Here is a 16,856-nt window from a genome sequence, read left to right as displayed (position 1 = left end):
TTCTTCTCCTCCTTGGACTTCCTTAGGCGGCGCAGCGAGTCGCGCCCGATGGAGAAGTACCTTGGCCTTGGGCTTGGGGGCCTCACCACCGATGCTCAGAACCTTGGCACCGCCCTCCTTCTTGACCGTCGGCTGAGCAGCCGCAGGGGCGGTGGCGGCAGCTGGCGCATTGTCGCGCTTGGCAATAGTCGGCGCAGCTTGTTGCGGCTGCTGCTGCTGCTGCTGCTGCTGCTGCTGCTGCTGGTTGTACTGGCCGTACTGCTGCTGTCCGTAGCCCTGGTTATAGGCCGGCTGGCCACCGTAACCTCCCTGCTGTCCGTACTGCTGGTATCCTTGACCCTGACCCTGACCAGGAGCGCCGCCTCCATACTGAGGGTAGCCGCCGCCGCCGTAGCCCTGGTTGTAGTATTGCTGGTACTGAGGCACGTAGCCACCGTATTGCTGGCCGGGGTTGAAGCTCTGGGCGCCGGGCTGGAAGCTGGCGACACCGGGACGGAAAGACCCGGCATTGGGGTTGGGCTGGTGGTTAATGTTGAGCTGCTGCTGGGCCTGTTGGGAGAGGTTCTCGTCCTGCTGGGCGGCAGGATCGTCCTCCCACGAGTTGAGGTTCGACATGTTGAGGGTAGTCGTGATGTTCCGTCGATGTGTCTTGGTCTGTTGATGCGTGTTTAAACCGAGATGCGGTCTGCGGTCGGTGGCCTGTGAAGAGTGTGACTCGCGGAGGGGTAATCCGAAAGAGAATGTGGGAGAGCCGACAACCGGATGAGTCACAGCGATTTCTGAGTCGACGCTCGTGTTTTCGCAAGGCAGCAGCAGCGTCAAAGGAGAGGTTCCAGAGCTGATGTCTGTCAGGCTGTCGTTGGCAGAAGTTGGCCGTAACAATGCTCAGGTCAAGTTTTTGTGAGGAAATTTGGCAGTGGTCGCCCAACCACCACCAAAGAGGTTGGCTGCTGTCTGTCGGGTACCACCTGTGACCCCACCAGGCGGGGTATGCGAGGCATCAAGTCTGGGCACGCACTGTTCTGTGTCTCAGCATGCCGCCTGGAGAGGTGAGAAATCGCGGGATGGGTGCAGCTGTTGACACTGTGTACTTGCCCCTCCATGGTTAACCTGCGGGAGCTATGGGTCACCCCGCCAGCCCACCTTCTCACCACCCTCTGCCACGCTGAGACGCTGGACGTGCTGCCTGCAAGTAATAAAGCTGCCTGCCCTCGCTGATCAACGACGACGACAAAGGTGAATTCTGAAATTTTATTTGCCGCGCACACTTATCCCTTGCTGCAACAGCATGTCTCTTCGTAATGAGCCCTGGCCATCATGGACGCCTTACTCTCTCGACTTGGCTACCAAGCCCTCAACATGGCTATGCGCTCAGGTCTTGCCTTGACGTCGACTTATGCCGTCTCTCAGTGTTCTCGCCTCATGAAAAGGATCGACGACAAGACTATTCGAACTGACCTCAAGAGACTGCAAACACAACTGAATAGTAAGATCAAGGTTGGTTTAGACGATTTCATTCCCTTGCTCCTCCTAAGCTTTGGCTTATCATGAATGACATCAGGTCGTATCGCCAGCTATCGATCTGATCGAGTTCAAGTCAGGCAGAGGAAACGCCTTCCTTGAATCTGCCGTGCCTATTGCCAGAGCCCTGCATGTCGCCATTACTTCGCTCAACAGAGAACTTGATGAAGTTGCCCTCACAATCGAACAATCGCCATGCGCCTCCCCCCCGGAACAGGTGATTACCCAGCTTGGCCGAATAATTGCAGACATGAAAGACCTCTTGGCTCGTATTGACCATGACATTCCCCTCCTACACATGGCTATCACCGCGTCCGGCGAGAGCCTCACGTCAACCTTATCACCGGGTGTATCGCCTTCGAGGTTGCTACAAGCTAGCACTCTACTCAACTTTGGCGACACGCAGTATGCCTACGACCCCACAAGACCGGTTCAGATTGGGCCCTGTTTTACGTTCTCGCTCTACATGCTCTTTTTAGGCCATGCCGATCAGTCTACAGAGTCTCCGGCTACTGTGCCTTATACACCCGATCTATCCAGAAACGGCGCGCAAAGGAGAGAACCATATGGTATAGAAGAGGGTGACAGGAAGCCTATATGGCAGGAAGTCCTTCACAAGGCCCGGGTTCGTCTGTGCCGCACGCCCCTTGACCATGTATTCGATGGCAGGGTTGGGTATCGTCCTCCGCTAAAGGCCCCGGAACATGGCTCTGCGGATGCTCATGTTTCGTCACCACTAACGAATCCGCCCAGCACACCTGTCGAGTACGTCTACCACATGGAGATTATTGAGGACCTTGATGATGGGCGTCTACATGGTGATGACCACGTCCAAGACTGCCCGTTTGATGGCATTGTCCGTGCTGGGATTCGGGAATCGATCCCCCTCTTTCAATTATCGAAAATCTTCTACGCTGACACAGGGCGCATTCTCAATATTGGCCAGGACTCCGAGGAAAACAATCCGGTTCTACTTTTGAAGCGAGATGTATCCACACGGCCCACAGCGAGCACAAGCGATGTCGTTGTACAGTCGCCGTGTTCCACAGAAGAAGTTTCTTCCGATTACGAAGATTTGCAACAAGACGTCGACCAACAGATCCAAGAAGAAAGTCTCTATATTGGGGAGGCCATGAGCTCAGGTATGAAGGCTGATGATACTGACTGCAAAGAACCACACAGTGTCTGGTCTTTCCCACCTCATCTCGATCCGGAATGGTTGGCATTCGAGGTATTTGTAGATGACTTTGATGACCATGACACTGGTGACGAGAGCAGCGAACATGGCAGCGTCGACAACGACTATATGACGAAGCCAACTACGACCGGAAATGACGACCCCCTTGTCGACAACAGAATGCTTGAACAGCTTCAAAGTATATCATTGAATGCAACGCATCACACTACATGCGAGCCTACTGCACAGTCGTCTGCGTCAAGTGCCCGGGGTTTTGCGGCACGTTCCCCCTTCGGTGCCATTACAACATCCATCTCGCTCATGGAGATGCTCATCCGATTGGCGAGCTTGCAAGAGTTCCAGCAGGCTTCGCATCTCTCCATTGACGACCACGTCTTAGCCTTTTTTCTGGAGGAAACATCAACAACGGGACTTGATCGCGAGCATCGGTGGAAGGCACGAAATAAAGCGCGGAGGCACATTGGCTTTGACCCCTACACTGATACCCCTACGAAGTCATCAAGATAATGAGACGATATGTACCGCTCTGCTACGAGCCACAAGTCACCCACACCGCGCGCTGTTTGTTTAACTATGTTTTTGGGCATTTCGTTCTCGAGGTCTATTCGTGCGTGAGCATGTCGCTGATATACAAGCAAACTTTTCGATTCCCTTGCTTCCGTGGTCAACGCCTGCCTACCTAGGCACTCTATTTCAGGGGCTTGGGCTGCTTCATCTCGCGGAAGAAGTCCATGACGCCCGTGAAGACGACGAGGAGGATACCGCCACCGGGTCCCAACCGGAGGACCTTGGGCAGGAAACCCTTGTACAGGGCGCCGAAACCCTCCTCCTTGGCGACGGTGGCGACGGCGGGCCACGCCCAGTTGTACTTGGGCACCTGGCCGGGGACCTTGGGGCTGTTCTGGATGCGGGACTTGACAACGTCCATGGGCGTGTTGAGGATGGTGCCGACGGTACCGCCGACGGCGCCGGACAGCAGGTCGTTCCTGACCTTTGAGCTCTGCGTCTCGGCGGCGGGGAGGAGCTGGCGGACCTGGAAGATGCAGCCGAAGTAGCCGGCGTTCCAGAGGACGTGGCGCCACATGGTGCTCTCGAGACCGTTGTAGAGGGCCAGGATGCCCTCGGCGCGGACCGTCTTGGCGACGCAGTCGAGCATGCCCGTGTACTTGCCGGCCGAGGCCTTGTCCTGCATGCGGATCTTGATGAGCTCAAAGGGGACGACGACGATGGCCTCGGTCGCACCGGCGGAGGCACCCGTGAGGATGGAGAGCGACTGGTTCATCTTCTCGGCACCAAAGGCCTTGCGGTAGACCTTGCCCCACTCGTCGTTGGCGGCGAACTTGGTCGCACGCTTGGGAGCCTCCATGAGGATGGGGGCCGAGATGCCGCGGTACAGGCGAGAGAAGCTGAAGATGAAGAAGAACAAGATCTGTGAGCTGGAAGAACGATTAAGCGGAGCGGCCGGGGGGTTGCGTACCCCTCGTTGCGCACGATCTTGCGGAAGCAGTCGATCATGCCATTGTAGTGGTCAGCGCCAGCAGTGGGCACGCCGGTCTGAAGCTGGCTGTGAAACACATGTGTGTGAGCGGTCGGTCGGCCGGGGACGGTGGCGGTGAGGTTTCTCACACTCTCGTCTTGACAACGTCAAGAGGGTACCTGTGATGTTGTGAGCACGCGACCAAACCACAACGCCGGCAGAGCAAACTAGATAGCGACGACTTACATCATCAGAATCTATGATTTCCGGTCGACATGTCAGTAGGAGCCCACGTTCCTGGACAGCTGGGTGGGACGGACCTCCGAGACGCCAGCAATGGCGCCTGTCGCATGTTATTAGCTGGAGCTCCGACATCGCGACGAGCCATCGGGCAAAGCCATGGGGTGACGTACCTGCGGCGAACTGGTAGACGAAGGGGAGGGGCGTTTCCTGCGACATTGTGGCGGACAAGTCTTCTCTCTTCTGTCGTCAGGTTCTGGCACTTCCTCGTCAATTCTCGGCAGAGACTCACCGAAAGTTTGTCGCGAAGATGGGGGGTTGGTCTAGAGTTGTGGAAAGCGAAAATCAATGGGCGAGACCGATTGATGTCTAGCGGGAATTTCGACGGTAGCCGTCCCGAGGGATCCTTATCGGTTTGTTTCGGCATGGGGCGGCGGCCTTATCTAGGCGGTAACCCCACGGGTCTGTGCTCGCGCTGTGCCACTAGTGCTGCGACCCTGGTTGCAGCTCTCGGTGGGCAAGCTCTAAGCTCGGTGGGGGCCTGTGCTTCGGTGAGGGCGGCGTGTTCGGTGGGGGATGCCTTCGTCACCAAGTCCTATATCACATGTTCTCTCGGTCAGTTGACCTCAAGTGGCACTCTATTCGAGTTTGACGTTCATGTCATCGTACAGAGTATCGGTTTGACCAATACAACTCCCTTGGCAAGAAGACAGTCGTCGACATGGCTCAAGGCCAAGTGATCAGGTTTTTGCTGTTGACCAGAGAATTTGCTGTAAACGGACTCGACACTGTGGCAACTCTATAACTGCTTTTGATTAGCTACGAAGCTGTCAACGAATGATCTATTTCGCCTTGAAGGCGAGCACCATCGGAGGTCATAGATGCCGGGTCACGACAAAGGACAAGTTAACGTAACGCCCTACGAAAGCCCTGGTGTCCTGATTGATCAAACACGGGGACTTCGTAAATCCACCTCTCCGTTTTGCTTGTGTCTCACGGCTCTCATACGGGAGCAATTATACAGACAAAACTTGTCGAGGTCACTTCGAGAGTCACCGATGTCAGATGGCTTGAAATGGGAGCCAGCTCATGGTGTAGGAAATGAAATTCAAGCCGAGAGCATAAGATCTTGTCTGGCACTGACAAAGGAATGAGCTCCAAGCTTGTGGGGACTATTTGCGACAGGAAGCATGGTTAAGCCACATGTTGGGCTCGCTGCGATGCACATCATCGGACGGCCCACGCGAGAGGCCGCATATGGTGCTTCTCCCTGTGGTTGGACGAGACGGGATCAACCAGGGACATGGACAAGGCACGCATGCCGTGGAGCTCCAACAACCCGCACACGCAGGCCGGTCGAGTCATCCCAACATCCCAGTTACTTCAGGGACAATGTGACACTTTGCATCTAGGTACCCAGGCAAGCCAAGTATGCGCAATTCAGTTCAACGGCGCAAGATGCGTCTAACAGTAGTCACGCGTCAGCTCCCGCACATGCTTCCGACGGCTTCGGTGCTTCTCGTCAAGGATGGAGGCAAATTGGGCTGACTGATGGAGCAAAGGATTGTGTGCCTGCGACTCCAGCACACGCTCAACATAGGGCCGCCGATTGGCAGGATGCTCAGAGGCGGACCAAAGTTCCCAGCAGCCCAGGACTCCTGAGGTACAGGCAGCGCCCCATGTGCCCTTTTGGGGCTCAAGCTGGCGAGCTAGCAGGGTGGATACGTGCGTCCCCCGTGCATGCCACTGCGCGGGGCGCTGCGGGCTTCCTGACGCGCACAAGTGACGAGAGCTTCACAGGCACCTCTGTGAAATGTACGTGTATCCGTCCCCTCCTGTTCTCGCTTCTCCAAAACACCGCCGCCACCCTTAACATCGCCTACCCAAACCCGGTCCGACTATCCTACCAACGCAAACTATTCGCCCTTTGACCTACATTCTACGGTGTCAGCCTGCCTCCTGAACGCGTCTCGCCCTCCGACACCCCCACCCCTAAAGTGTACCTGTCCTTGAACCTCCTGGACGTTCAGTGGCACTCTATCAGCTTTCACATTTCGCACTCTCTCGAAACCGACCCAACCGAATCCAGCGCCATCTGCCAGAAAAGAATTGCAAAGCGCCCCCTTTACGACCCCGGAACTCCTTCGAGCGCTCGTTCTTGCACCTTTAAATACGCCGCGGGCCTTCGAGAACCACAGCGAGGTGCAGACGCAAGAGCCTGAAGAGTCCTTCTCCAACACTACCACTGCCCATGAGTCATCTACTCTGGAAGCACTACTGGGAACACGATGTCGACAAGTTTCGGCGTCTGCTGGCACCAGCCGGTTACAGCACCCAGTTGCCGAGCAGAAGCCCAGTGGTAGGGGCCAGTGGTTCTTGGGGGAACAGTCCCGGCTCGCACGCTGCTGGCACGTCCCCAAAGGCTACCAAGTCCCGCAAATCCTCTGGCTTTGGTCTCAACCTCGGCGGCAGCAGAGGCCCCGCCGGGGCGGCACTGGGAAAGGCCGAAGTCAACAGTCGCGACCACGCCGGCCTCACCCTCCTTTTGCGCGCCGCGTCATCCACCGATCCCGATGCCATCCTCTACGTCAGCGCCCTTCTCGACCACCCAGCTATCGATCTTCACGCCCAGGATCTTGAGAGTGGCTGGAATGCCCTCCACAGAGCCCTGTATGCCGGCAACATCTCCATCGCTCGCCTGCTGCTCGACAAGGAAAGGAGAATCCTGACCGAACAGACCGCCGGAAATGCCGTGGCGAAGGTTGGCCAGCTTATCAAGACGAAGGACAACGAAGGAAACAGTCCATTCGACGTGTACAACTCTACTATTGGTACGCGCAATATCAAGGAGCCTGGTAACTCGAACAGCGAAGGCGAAGCCTCCGACAGCGATTCAAACTCAGACGACGATGACAATCTCGCAATATCCGTCTCTGCCCTTGAAGCTGCGACAGAGGGCGAAGAGATCTTCATGTTTGGAAGTAATAAGAACCTCTCGCTCGGAGTTGGCGACGAAGATGATAGGCAGTTTCCAGAGAGGGTCATCCTGAAACGACCCGACCACCTTCTCCAACGGTTCTATGACGACTATCTCGAGATGGTCAAAGATGATCCTTCGGTGATGTCTCCTTCTTCTCGGGAAGACCCTCCTGCTCTTGATCAGATCCCGGCCCTGACAAAGAATCGGCCCATGTACATTCAAGACGCGGTTCTTGCCAAGTTCCATACAGCCATCCTTACCACTGACCCCGTTTCCAACTTGTACGTTTGTGGCGTTGGGCGCAGCGGCAGGCTGGGTCTCGGCGATGAGAACACGCAGTTCCGATTCCTGCCCGTCCAAGGCAGTCTAGCCGACAAGAAGGTGACGCAGGTTGCTTTGGGTCAGAACCACACCATGGCCGTGACCGACGGCGGGGAGCTCTGGACCTGGGGATCCAACGTTAATGCTCAGCTCGGGTATTCTCTACCGCCTGCTCGGCAGGATAAGGAGCCGATGAGTGTCATTCCTCGACAGGTCTTCGGTCCTCTCAAGAAGGAGGTCATTCTGGGTGTTGCTGCCTCTGCTGTTCATTCAGTCGCGCACACGGCAACCTCGCTTTTCTGTTGGGGCAAAAACCTGGGCCAGCTGGCGCTCATGGACGCCGACTCCAGATCCCTCGAAGTACAAGTTGCGCCGCGAAAAGTAGCAGTCTCTCTATTCTCCTCTAACATAGTTGCTGTTTCTGCCATCGACAAGGCCACGACAATCCTACTTGAAGACGGCACCGTGTGCGTGTTCACTAGCTATGGATACAACTTTGTCAAATTCCCGATTCCGGATGTCTTCGCGAACCAGCAATTCACCCCTCGGTCCATGTCTAGTCGATATGACATGTCAAGGAACTCAATCAAAGCCATCACTTCAGGAGGAGATTCTATTGCTGCCCTGACAACGAGAGGCGACGTTTTCACTGTTGCGCTGAACCATAGAGCAGAGGCAGCCCCTCAAGCTGCCTCGACCACCAATCCTGCGAAGATTAAGGGCGCCCTCACGGCCCCTCAGTGCATCTGGAACGCGCGAAAAGACGGCGCCAGGTCAATCGGTGTCGGCGAACATGGTTCTGTCATCATCTGCACAGATTCCGGTGCCGTCTGGCGCCGCATCAAACGCATGAAGGCCAAAGACACTAGGCTGTCGGGACCATCAGGCAACAAGCGCAACGACTACAAGTTTCAGCGAGTCCCCAGCGTCACCAATGTCATCGCTGTCCGAAGCTCTCCGTTTGGCGCTTTTGCGGCCATTCGCAAGGACTGTGATGTTATGAGAGAGCAGATCAGTATCGGCGCGCAGACATTGTGGGCGAACATATCGCCGCTGTCAGCCCTCAGGGGCTTTCAGGCATCTGAACCTCTTCACGGCCACAAGAATGGGTCGACGTTGGGAGATTCCGAGGTCTGGAGGGAGCGACTGGGGGATCTTCCTTATGAGCTCCTTCAATCTTCGAACCTCAATGCCGACCTGGAGAAGCACCTGCACTTCACATCGCCTCAGCACTCAGAGCTCGACGTACTTATCTGCACCTCAACAACTGCCGAGATCAAGGTTCCCATCCACGGATGGCTCATCTCGGCGCGGAGCAGTGTCGTGCGAGGCGCATTGGCTGAGTATCGGGCCCAAGGCCGATATGAAATGCCGGAAACTATGCTGATAGAAGAGCATCAAGGCAAAGCCTTGATCATCTTCCAGTCGCTGGATCTTCTCTCTATCATCAACCTTATTGTTTACTGCTACGACGATGTTGTTGTTCCTGCATGGAACTTCACGCGCCAATCATCGCAGGCACCTCGGTATCGCCAGATCAGGAATGAACTCATGAAACTCGCTACCAAGCTTCACATGGCGAAACTCGAGGTTGCTGTGCGTCTTCAAACGAGCGCTGAGCGATCTTTGGATCAAGATATGAAAAGCGCCATCCGAGACGTAGATTTTTTCGATGATGCTGATGCCATGATCGAGCTCGAAGACGATGAAGTTCATGTACACAGCCAGCTCCTCCGTCAGCGCTGTGCCTTTTTTGAGGGGCTGTTCCACGGCCGATCAGGGGGCATGTGGCTAGCAGGCCGGCAGCATGTCCTTGAGGAAGAAGATCTTATTCGAGTGGACCTCGAGCACGCCGACCCCGAAGCATTCCAATATGTACTTCGACACCTTTATGCCGACGTTGGGCTCGAGCTCTTCAACGACGTCATTTCTTCTGATCTCGACGAGTTCTCGGATCTTGTGGTGCGGGTCATGAGCATCGCCAACGAACTCATGTTGGACAGGCTTTCGCAAATCTGTCAGCACATTATTGGACAATTCGTCAACACAAGGAACATCGGCTTGCTATTGAATGAGATCAGTCCCTGCTCCGTCACTGAGTTCAAGGATGCTGGGCTGGAATATGTTTGCCTTCAGATGGAGACTATGCTGGAGAATCACTTCCTGGATAACCTGGACGAAGACTTGCTGAGCGAACTGGACGACATCGTCCGCCAGAACCAACTGGCACGGTTTCCAATTGCCCGTAGCGGGCGGGCTGAAAGACTGCTGTATGAACTCTATCCCGAGCTGACGCTTGATATCGAGGAAGAGCGTATCATACGAGTCAAGGAGATGGCATTCAAGGCTGCAACAGACGACCGGAAGGCTTCGATTCCGTACCGCACACGATTTGGCAGCGTTGAAGACATGTCAGGAATTTCCCCTATCCAGGGTATTGAAAAGACGAGACGCAAGTCCAAGGTCAACCGGAACGAACCTTTCAGTCCTATGCTTCGCCCGAAGGATTCGCACGCTGATCTCATGTTCGATATGGACGACGAAACACCATCAGTCAGTGCAAGTCCGCTGCGGTCTCCCGGACAAAGACTCCTCAATGTTCAATCTTCACTTTCCAAGGGAAGGGTCGAGGAGAGCACCAAGGCCTCCCCTCAGCCCGACTCCTTGAACATGGCCGGACCAGCACGGTCTCCGGGCACTGTATCTCCTCTAGCCGATCCCATGCAGTCGTCATTTACTCCGAAGACACCAAGAGGAGCCGGCCAGGACAAAACTCCGGCATCGAACAGTCCCTGGGGCGCAACACCTCTGTCGACCTCCAAGCTAGACCTGCGCGAGGTCATGACGGCTACGCCACCAAAGTCGGCCCTCTCGGCAAGTTTGGCCGCGCAGAACACCAAGGAACCGTCGCCTCGAGCTTCTCAGCCCAAAATGTCCCAGAAAGAGAGGAAGAAGCAGCAGCAAGCGCAGGCTGCTGCGCAAGCCGCCCTGGAACTTGAGGCTCGTCAACCTAAAGCAGCCTGGGACCCCGAGACTTCTGCGAATAAATCAGCGCCATGGAAAGCTGTCGAATCAGGTCCCAAGGCGTCACTCAAGGATACGCTGGCGTCAAGCTCGGCAGCCAAGCCCACCCCGCCAGCCGCAGTACCCAAGGCGAAGCCGCTTGTTGCCGCCGAAACTGCTCCCTCAAAGTCGATCCGGCGCACCGCGTCTCCGGACACGCGTTTCTCAGGACAGAGCCGCGGGAATAGCTCACCGGCTGTACCGACGGCATCTACAGCACGAGACTCGCCGAAGCCATTGGTGCCACATTCCAAGTCGTACATGACGCCGGCACGCAAGACCGAGTCGTACCTTGGGCTGGGTATGGAGGACATTATCGTGCAGCAGAGGCTCGAGCAGGAAGCGGTCCGCGAGGCCGTGGCCAAGCGGTCTATGCAGGAAATCCAGCAGGAGCAGGAATTTCAGCAATGGTGGGATCTGGAGAGCCGGCGAATCCAGATGGAAGAGGAGGCGCGGCAGTCACCGAGAGACGCGGCGTCCGGCGGAAAAGACAAAGACAAGGCCACGCGGGGTGGCAAGCGGGGACGCCGGGGACGCGGCGGCAAGAGCGGAGGCGAGGGCCATGCTGACCAGGGCCAAGGAGGAGCGGGTGATAGCACAACTGCACCCAGGGCGGGTGGTGCTTCGAGCAAAAGTAGAGGCAGAGGGGGCCGTGGGCGGGGCGGCAAGGCAACCACGACGAGCGCATAGCCCGGGATGTGCGGATCGGAGGCTTAGAGAAGATGGCTGGGTATCAGACCAGCAGTTAAACATTATTGCATTCCGTCCAGAACGGCTGCGGCGTCGGAGTTTTCAACTGGGGAGCTCTCTACTTGCATCTGAAATACCACTTATAGATTATTGAACGACGATGGCATTGGCTGTCAGTCGTAGAGGAGAACCACGGGGCTACTCCTCTGATTGATTATTCGAATTCATCTTGTCCGAATCAAGTCATGCCATGTACAGCAGTAAAGAATCTCGTTCATTGGAGAGTTGCCAGATTACAATATCCAAGGCAATCATGCTGAGCCATGCCTTCGGCCTCTGGCTGCTGCAACAAGACAGCAAAGCATGACAAGGAGGGAGGCCAACGACGAGAGTGCCGCCAGGCTCGATAACGGACACGGATGACGGCTTCGAAGGTTTTGCCTGCCTCGTCCTACAAGGTAAGCAAGCACCTCTCTGGCCGTCTAGTAACCTGGGGGCCCTGATGGGTCTCTCCGTGCTGGTGTCTTATCACTGCACCGTACCCTGACGACTCCTCCGATCGGGGCGGTTCTGAACAGCCGCTGAGTGAAAGTGAGCCGAACCAATCGCAAGCTTGGTGAGAGACGAGGTGGTTGGTTGTCACAGACTTGAGGATAGGACTTGATAGGACTGACGATCGCGATAGCACATCGCGCTACAGCACGGCTAGCTGATGGGTGGGTGGACAGCCACGATGGAAGAGTGCCTGGCCCAATGTAGCTTGGCATCTTGTCAAGGATGGCTTGGTGCGTAGGTTGGCCTCACTCAAGATGCAGGACGATGGCGATTTATCGAGTTGTCGAGAATAACGCCCTGTCTATCTATGGTGCCCTGCATGAATGCAGTTGGTTCGTCTCGGGAAGGGGGGTAAAAGAGGAGTCACCGGGTCCGTATCGGGCCTGTGGATGGCTGGGCCGTCCTGTTGAGGCTGTTGCTTGATTGTGTCTACCATGTACGTGAGCGAGGAAGCGGGCAGACGAGATGGGAACGGCCAGGTGACTCAGCTTGCAGGGGCACGCAGGCCTAGGGGCAGGCAGACCAGACCTGAGGGCAGGCAGCTAGACACGGCAGGCAGCCTCAGCAGCAGCCTAGGTGGCTTTGGCAGCCTGAACCACACCCTGGGAAATGGTGCCATTCGCACACCTCACTGGATGGAAGGCGGGCAGGCGGGACAGAGGATGAGAGGCTACCTACCTGTGGAGCTTCCTTCATTTCCCCACTTCCACTTGGCCATCCCAGTCACCTACCGTCCGTGGTACCTACCGACCTGAGTACCTAGGTTGGTAGGTAGGGGAGATAGGTACCTAGGAGAGGTACCATGTACTGATGGAAGCTCCCTGTGGGGGAAACTCCAGCGCTTGTGCGCACCGCACTGCGCACGAGGCGCCCAGCGGTCGGCCCCCCCTGGGCCCAGGAAGGGTCAAGCCATCTTGCCTAGCACCTCATCCGCCGTCTCTCCATTGCCGCGATCAACACGACCCCCGTCTTTATCCTGACCTCTCGCTGTCTCCTCGTCCCGCTGTCTTCAAGGTGCCCATTGCCCTTCTTCTCGCCCATTGTTCGACCAAAACTTTAACCATTCTCTCATCTTCACCTGCCGCCGTCCTATTGACCTTCGAAGCCAAACTCAACTCGCGCCGCCCCGAGTGCACTCTTCGTTACCTATACCTTATCTACCTTACTGGTACTTATCTTCCTCCGAGGCCTGTCCTGGGCGTGACTCTCGGCTCCAGGCTAACGACTCCCTGAGCCCCAGCACCTGTACCTTACCTAAGGACCCTGTACACCGCTTGAATGCGTGTGACTCGATGACGGCACCCGCCTTTGGGCACATCACGAGGCTTCTGTCAACCCTTCAACAGATGACTTTCATCGAGCTCGCCCAGATCAAACACTGAGAACCGATCCCTCCGATTCAACATCCGTTACCTATTGCTGTCGCCACGACTCGCCCTTGTCATCGGCACCACCTGCAACCGACCCGTGCGCCTCCGTTATCCTTATCATCCATCATCTGCACTCCTCCGCTTCTGGGTTACCACACCCGCTTCTCGCAATCCATCATCGGCTCCCTCATCCTGCGCAACGAATCAATCGAATCGCATTCTTCAGTCTGCATACTCCATGGCTGCTCTCTAAATGCTCCCTTCAGCACCACAGACCGGCCGACGTTCTCACGGAGAAACATCATACAATACACACCCCCGACCTTGCTTCGCAAACCGCACGCTTCAGCCCTAGTGTGAGGATGGAAGAGCATGTTCCTAGGCATTTGGAGATTGATCTTGAGAATACCCCCCTGAATCCGGACCGAGCCTAACCCTGCACCCGCTCAACCCCTTGCGGGCCCGGTCACCGACATCCAGCCATGCACCAGCAGACAAGGCCGTCCCCTCGCCTCACCTCGCCCGCTTCCTCGCCCCAGACAAATCCTGCACGCACGAACAACCCGAGAGAACCAGTCATGGCCGCCCGTCCGAGGGCCGGCTCGGCAGCCTCTGGCCGCGGGTACGAGCCGCCCGCATCGCCCGCCGTTGATACAGCCCCCGGCTCGGGACCGACTGCAGAGTCATTCAAGAAACTCGACCAAATCATACAGGTAGCTAGCTACCTCACATTGGCAGGAAACTGTGGCAAGGTACTGACTCTGCTAGAACTTTCACACAAAAGCAGCCTCGGTGATCACCGAGTCCCGCATGAATCTCAAGTCCGTCTCTGCGACCAAGGGCTCCGGCAGCAAGAAGATCAATAAATGGGTATGTACACCCAGCCCGCGCTCCCCTCGATCACCGGGCTATGCGCTGACTTTGTGGCCTGCTCTAGTTCCAACTTGATACGGAAGACTTCGAAGACTTTAAGGAAGACCTTCGAATATGGAGGACCTGCAGCGCCCTCGACAACAGACCGCCGCCGCTGATCATTGAAACCTACCTCGACACATCGCGCTTGACGTCTAGCCAGAGTCTCGTCATCGTCGATGAAAATGGAAAGAGGTGGGACGTCATGGAGGCTCTCAACTCGTCCGATTCAAGCGACGACAACCCCAACCGCGTCATGCGCCGAAATACGGACGTCGTGCTGGAACGATGGCGCATCGAGCTCAAGGTCAACTCCGCTACCGGCCTCGACGAATTTGGTCCCATTCTACCCACCATCTACAAGAAGATCATTGTGTTTTTCCGTTCCCTTTATGTCACGGCACGGGTTCTTCCTGCGTGGAAGACGTCTCAGCAGGCGCTGAACAAGAGCGTCCACCCCGCATTGGAGCCGAGATGTCGCATTTTGGCCGGAGACCCAAGCTCTCGTGGGGTCGATCGCCTGAGGCACCCGTTACATGATGGCCATGGCGAAGTCGTGACCGACTATCTTTTCGCTGACCTTGAAGTGCCAGTTGGCCGCCTCGTCGCATCAGTTACCTACCGCAACGAATGCAGCTTCCGCATTGATGATGCAGAGTCTCTTCTCAGCTCGCGATTCATGGGCGTGGACGAGAATTTCTTCAAGCCCTCCATGCCGCAACGCACGCATACACGACGCGATGATGTCGAAGTCGGCTCCCTGCCATCTCATTCGCGCGGCACGGGACTCTCTGAGCTGCGCCAAACCTACGGCAGCCTGTCTACGTTTCATGGTGAAGGAGCCTTGGGTACGAGCCCGATATCTGCCTTGAAGGCAGTGAAGCCCCCGGGATCCGACACGAGCTCGCCGCCGGGTTCTAGACCCGCCAGCTTCCAGCCGAATCCGCCCAACTCGCTGCCTGTGCGACCGACTATGCGAGGATTCACCGGAGGCGGTGTTAGGCGCCCGTCTGTATCTTTCCAGCCTTTCAAGGCCGGCTCCCTTTCTGGCTCGCCAATTCCACGGACACTGGATTCTGAATCGCCAGCCTCACCAAGCTCAGCTTCTCGCGTGGCCGCTGCACTGACACAGCCGAGAAATCGCACGTCACTTACGGCCGGTATGCCTGCCTCGCTACGCGGCGGTCCCCCCTCCGGAGATGCTCTGGTAGGCTCGCCGCGACCGGTGTCTACGAGTCGATACAGCAGCAGCTTCACGCACACGCACCGAAAGGGAAGGCTTTCATTTGGCGGACAGAGCAAGGCTGGCGACGATGAACAGGGCAGCAGTGGACGAGGCAGCCTATCGTCATCCGCAGCGCAACCTGGATCGGGCCTTCTTGCCGAGGTCGGTGGCAACGCTAGTTCAGGTTCCTTGCAGACGGACGACGACCAAATCTCCGACTTTCTCAAAGCCTTGGACAGTAAGAAGACGCTCAAGAGCTTTGAACCAGCCAAGCGGGGCGAGTCAGCCACGAATAGGACCGTGGCCCAGCTGTCCAAGTTTCACGCCATGAGGGACTCGAACAATGCGCTGACGGATTCGATGACCTCGTCGCTTCAGATGCAGCGGTCCTCCAGTTCCTCTAGCCGGCAGCTCTCCAACGTGCCGAGCATGATGGCACCGGCCTCTGTGTCCCTCTCATCTTCTCCCGGCAAACCGCTTTCGCCCCACACGCCTCATACGCCTGCCGTGCCGTCGCGACTCAGCGAGAACTCGGTCATTAGATATGGCTCGAGCCGGAGTGCGCGAGCCAACGCGCCGCCGACGAGCGCAGCGGAGCTCGCCAGGGAGGACACGGTGACACAGGATGGAACGACAGCGATCGATATTCCCATCTCCCCCCGGCTCGGCACGCACCAGCGCAGATCCAGCTCTGTGGCGCAAAAGAACCGCGTCATGGCAGAAGAGGACGACGGCGATGCTGCCTTTGGAGGCAACAGAAGCATCAGCCTCGGGGCTGAGGATCGAGAGCCTCCAACGCTGAGTATGCTGTTGGGCCGCCACGCCGAGACGGGTGAATCGGCCACGGCGCACGATGCTTCGTCTCTGCAGCCGGCAGCTCAGATCAGGTCCGTTGGCTCTGTTGAGATGCTGAACCAGGGCTCGTCTGATGGCTCCAAGCCGCCGGGTGGGCTCATCTCGGCGCCTTCGAGCTCGCCGTTCGGCAGGCGGCGATACACCGGCATGGCTTCCATGTCGCCGGCGGGTCGCGGTCAGACGCCGCCCCAGTCGTCGCGGGGCAGCTTCACGGCGTCAACGACGGGCCGATATGGGCGCGGCGAGACAGAGAACCAAGACGACGAGCCACTCCTTTTCGACATGTCCGAGATGGATCCGCAAGGACGCCGCAGCCTGGAAGAGGCCCGAGGTGGCGGGCAGGCTGGTCTGGGCAGCCGCGCGGAGTATGAGCCGCGCGGGGTGTCCCGTAGAGGATGGTGAAAGACGTTCGGCGAAGAGCCGTACCGTTCTCTCTTGCCCGCGCGTGG

The 16,856-nt window shown here is 57.1% G+C and overlaps 5 protein-coding genes across 5 annotated transcripts in view; 3 read left to right on the top strand and 2 right to left on the bottom strand.

Moving 5' to 3' along the window:
* The window catches only part of VDAG_07445 (eukaryotic peptide chain release factor GTP-binding subunit), a gene marked incomplete at its 3' end in the record, with an annotated part of 2,916 nt that extends 2,068 nt beyond the window's left edge, over positions 1-848 (bottom strand). The window contains exon 1 of the mRNA XM_009656350.1: positions 87-848. Coding sequence (XP_009654645.1) covers positions 87-615 — 529 coding nt within the window. The 5' untranslated portion in view covers positions 616-848. The remainder of the gene's footprint in view (positions 1-86) is intronic.
* A 469-nt stretch (positions 849-1,317) lies between these two features.
* Positions 1,318-3,135, top strand: VDAG_07444 (RanGTP-binding protein; the record flags this gene model as incomplete). The annotated part of the gene is made up of 3 exons (XM_009656349.1): positions 1,318-1,497; positions 1,562-2,969; positions 3,113-3,135. 3 exons carry the CDS (start codon positions 1,318-1,320, stop codon positions 3,133-3,135), a joined length of 1,611 nt encoding a protein of 536 aa, XP_009654644.1.
* Positions 3,136-3,407: 272 nt separating this feature from the next.
* On the bottom strand, positions 3,408-4,655 carry VDAG_07443 (mitochondrial 2-oxodicarboxylate carrier 1; the record flags this gene model as incomplete). The annotated part of the gene is made up of 5 exons (XM_009656348.1): positions 3,408-4,125; positions 4,197-4,283; positions 4,404-4,423; positions 4,517-4,539; positions 4,610-4,655. The coding sequence occupies 5 exons, from the start codon at positions 4,653-4,655 to the stop codon at positions 3,408-3,410; spliced, it is 894 nt and encodes a 297-aa protein (XP_009654643.1).
* Positions 4,656-6,687: 2,032 nt separating this feature from the next.
* On the top strand, positions 6,688-11,490 carry VDAG_07442 (BTB/POZ domain-containing protein; the record flags this gene model as incomplete). The annotated part of the gene is made up of 1 exon (XM_009656347.1): positions 6,688-11,490. One exon carries the CDS (start codon positions 6,688-6,690, stop codon positions 11,488-11,490), a length of 4,803 nt encoding a protein of 1,600 aa, XP_009654642.1.
* A 2,420-nt stretch (positions 11,491-13,910) lies between these two features.
* Positions 13,911-16,809, top strand: VDAG_07441 (uncharacterized protein; the record flags this gene model as incomplete). Its single annotated transcript, XM_009656346.1, has 3 exons — positions 13,911-14,128; positions 14,184-14,285; positions 14,353-16,809. The coding sequence occupies exons 1-3, from the start codon at positions 13,994-13,996 to the stop codon at positions 16,807-16,809; spliced, it is 2,694 nt and encodes an 897-aa protein (XP_009654641.1). The 5' UTR covers positions 13,911-13,993.
* Between the last annotated feature and the right edge of the window lie 47 nt (positions 16,810-16,856).

This window comes from Verticillium dahliae, genomic scaffold (genome assembly GCF_000150675.1).
Source record: "Verticillium dahliae VdLs.17 supercont1.16 genomic scaffold, whole genome shotgun sequence".
In the NCBI taxonomy this organism is placed as follows: domain Eukaryota; kingdom Fungi; phylum Ascomycota; class Sordariomycetes; order Glomerellales; family Plectosphaerellaceae; genus Verticillium; species Verticillium dahliae.
This window is presented reverse-complemented; position numbering and strand designations above follow the sequence as displayed.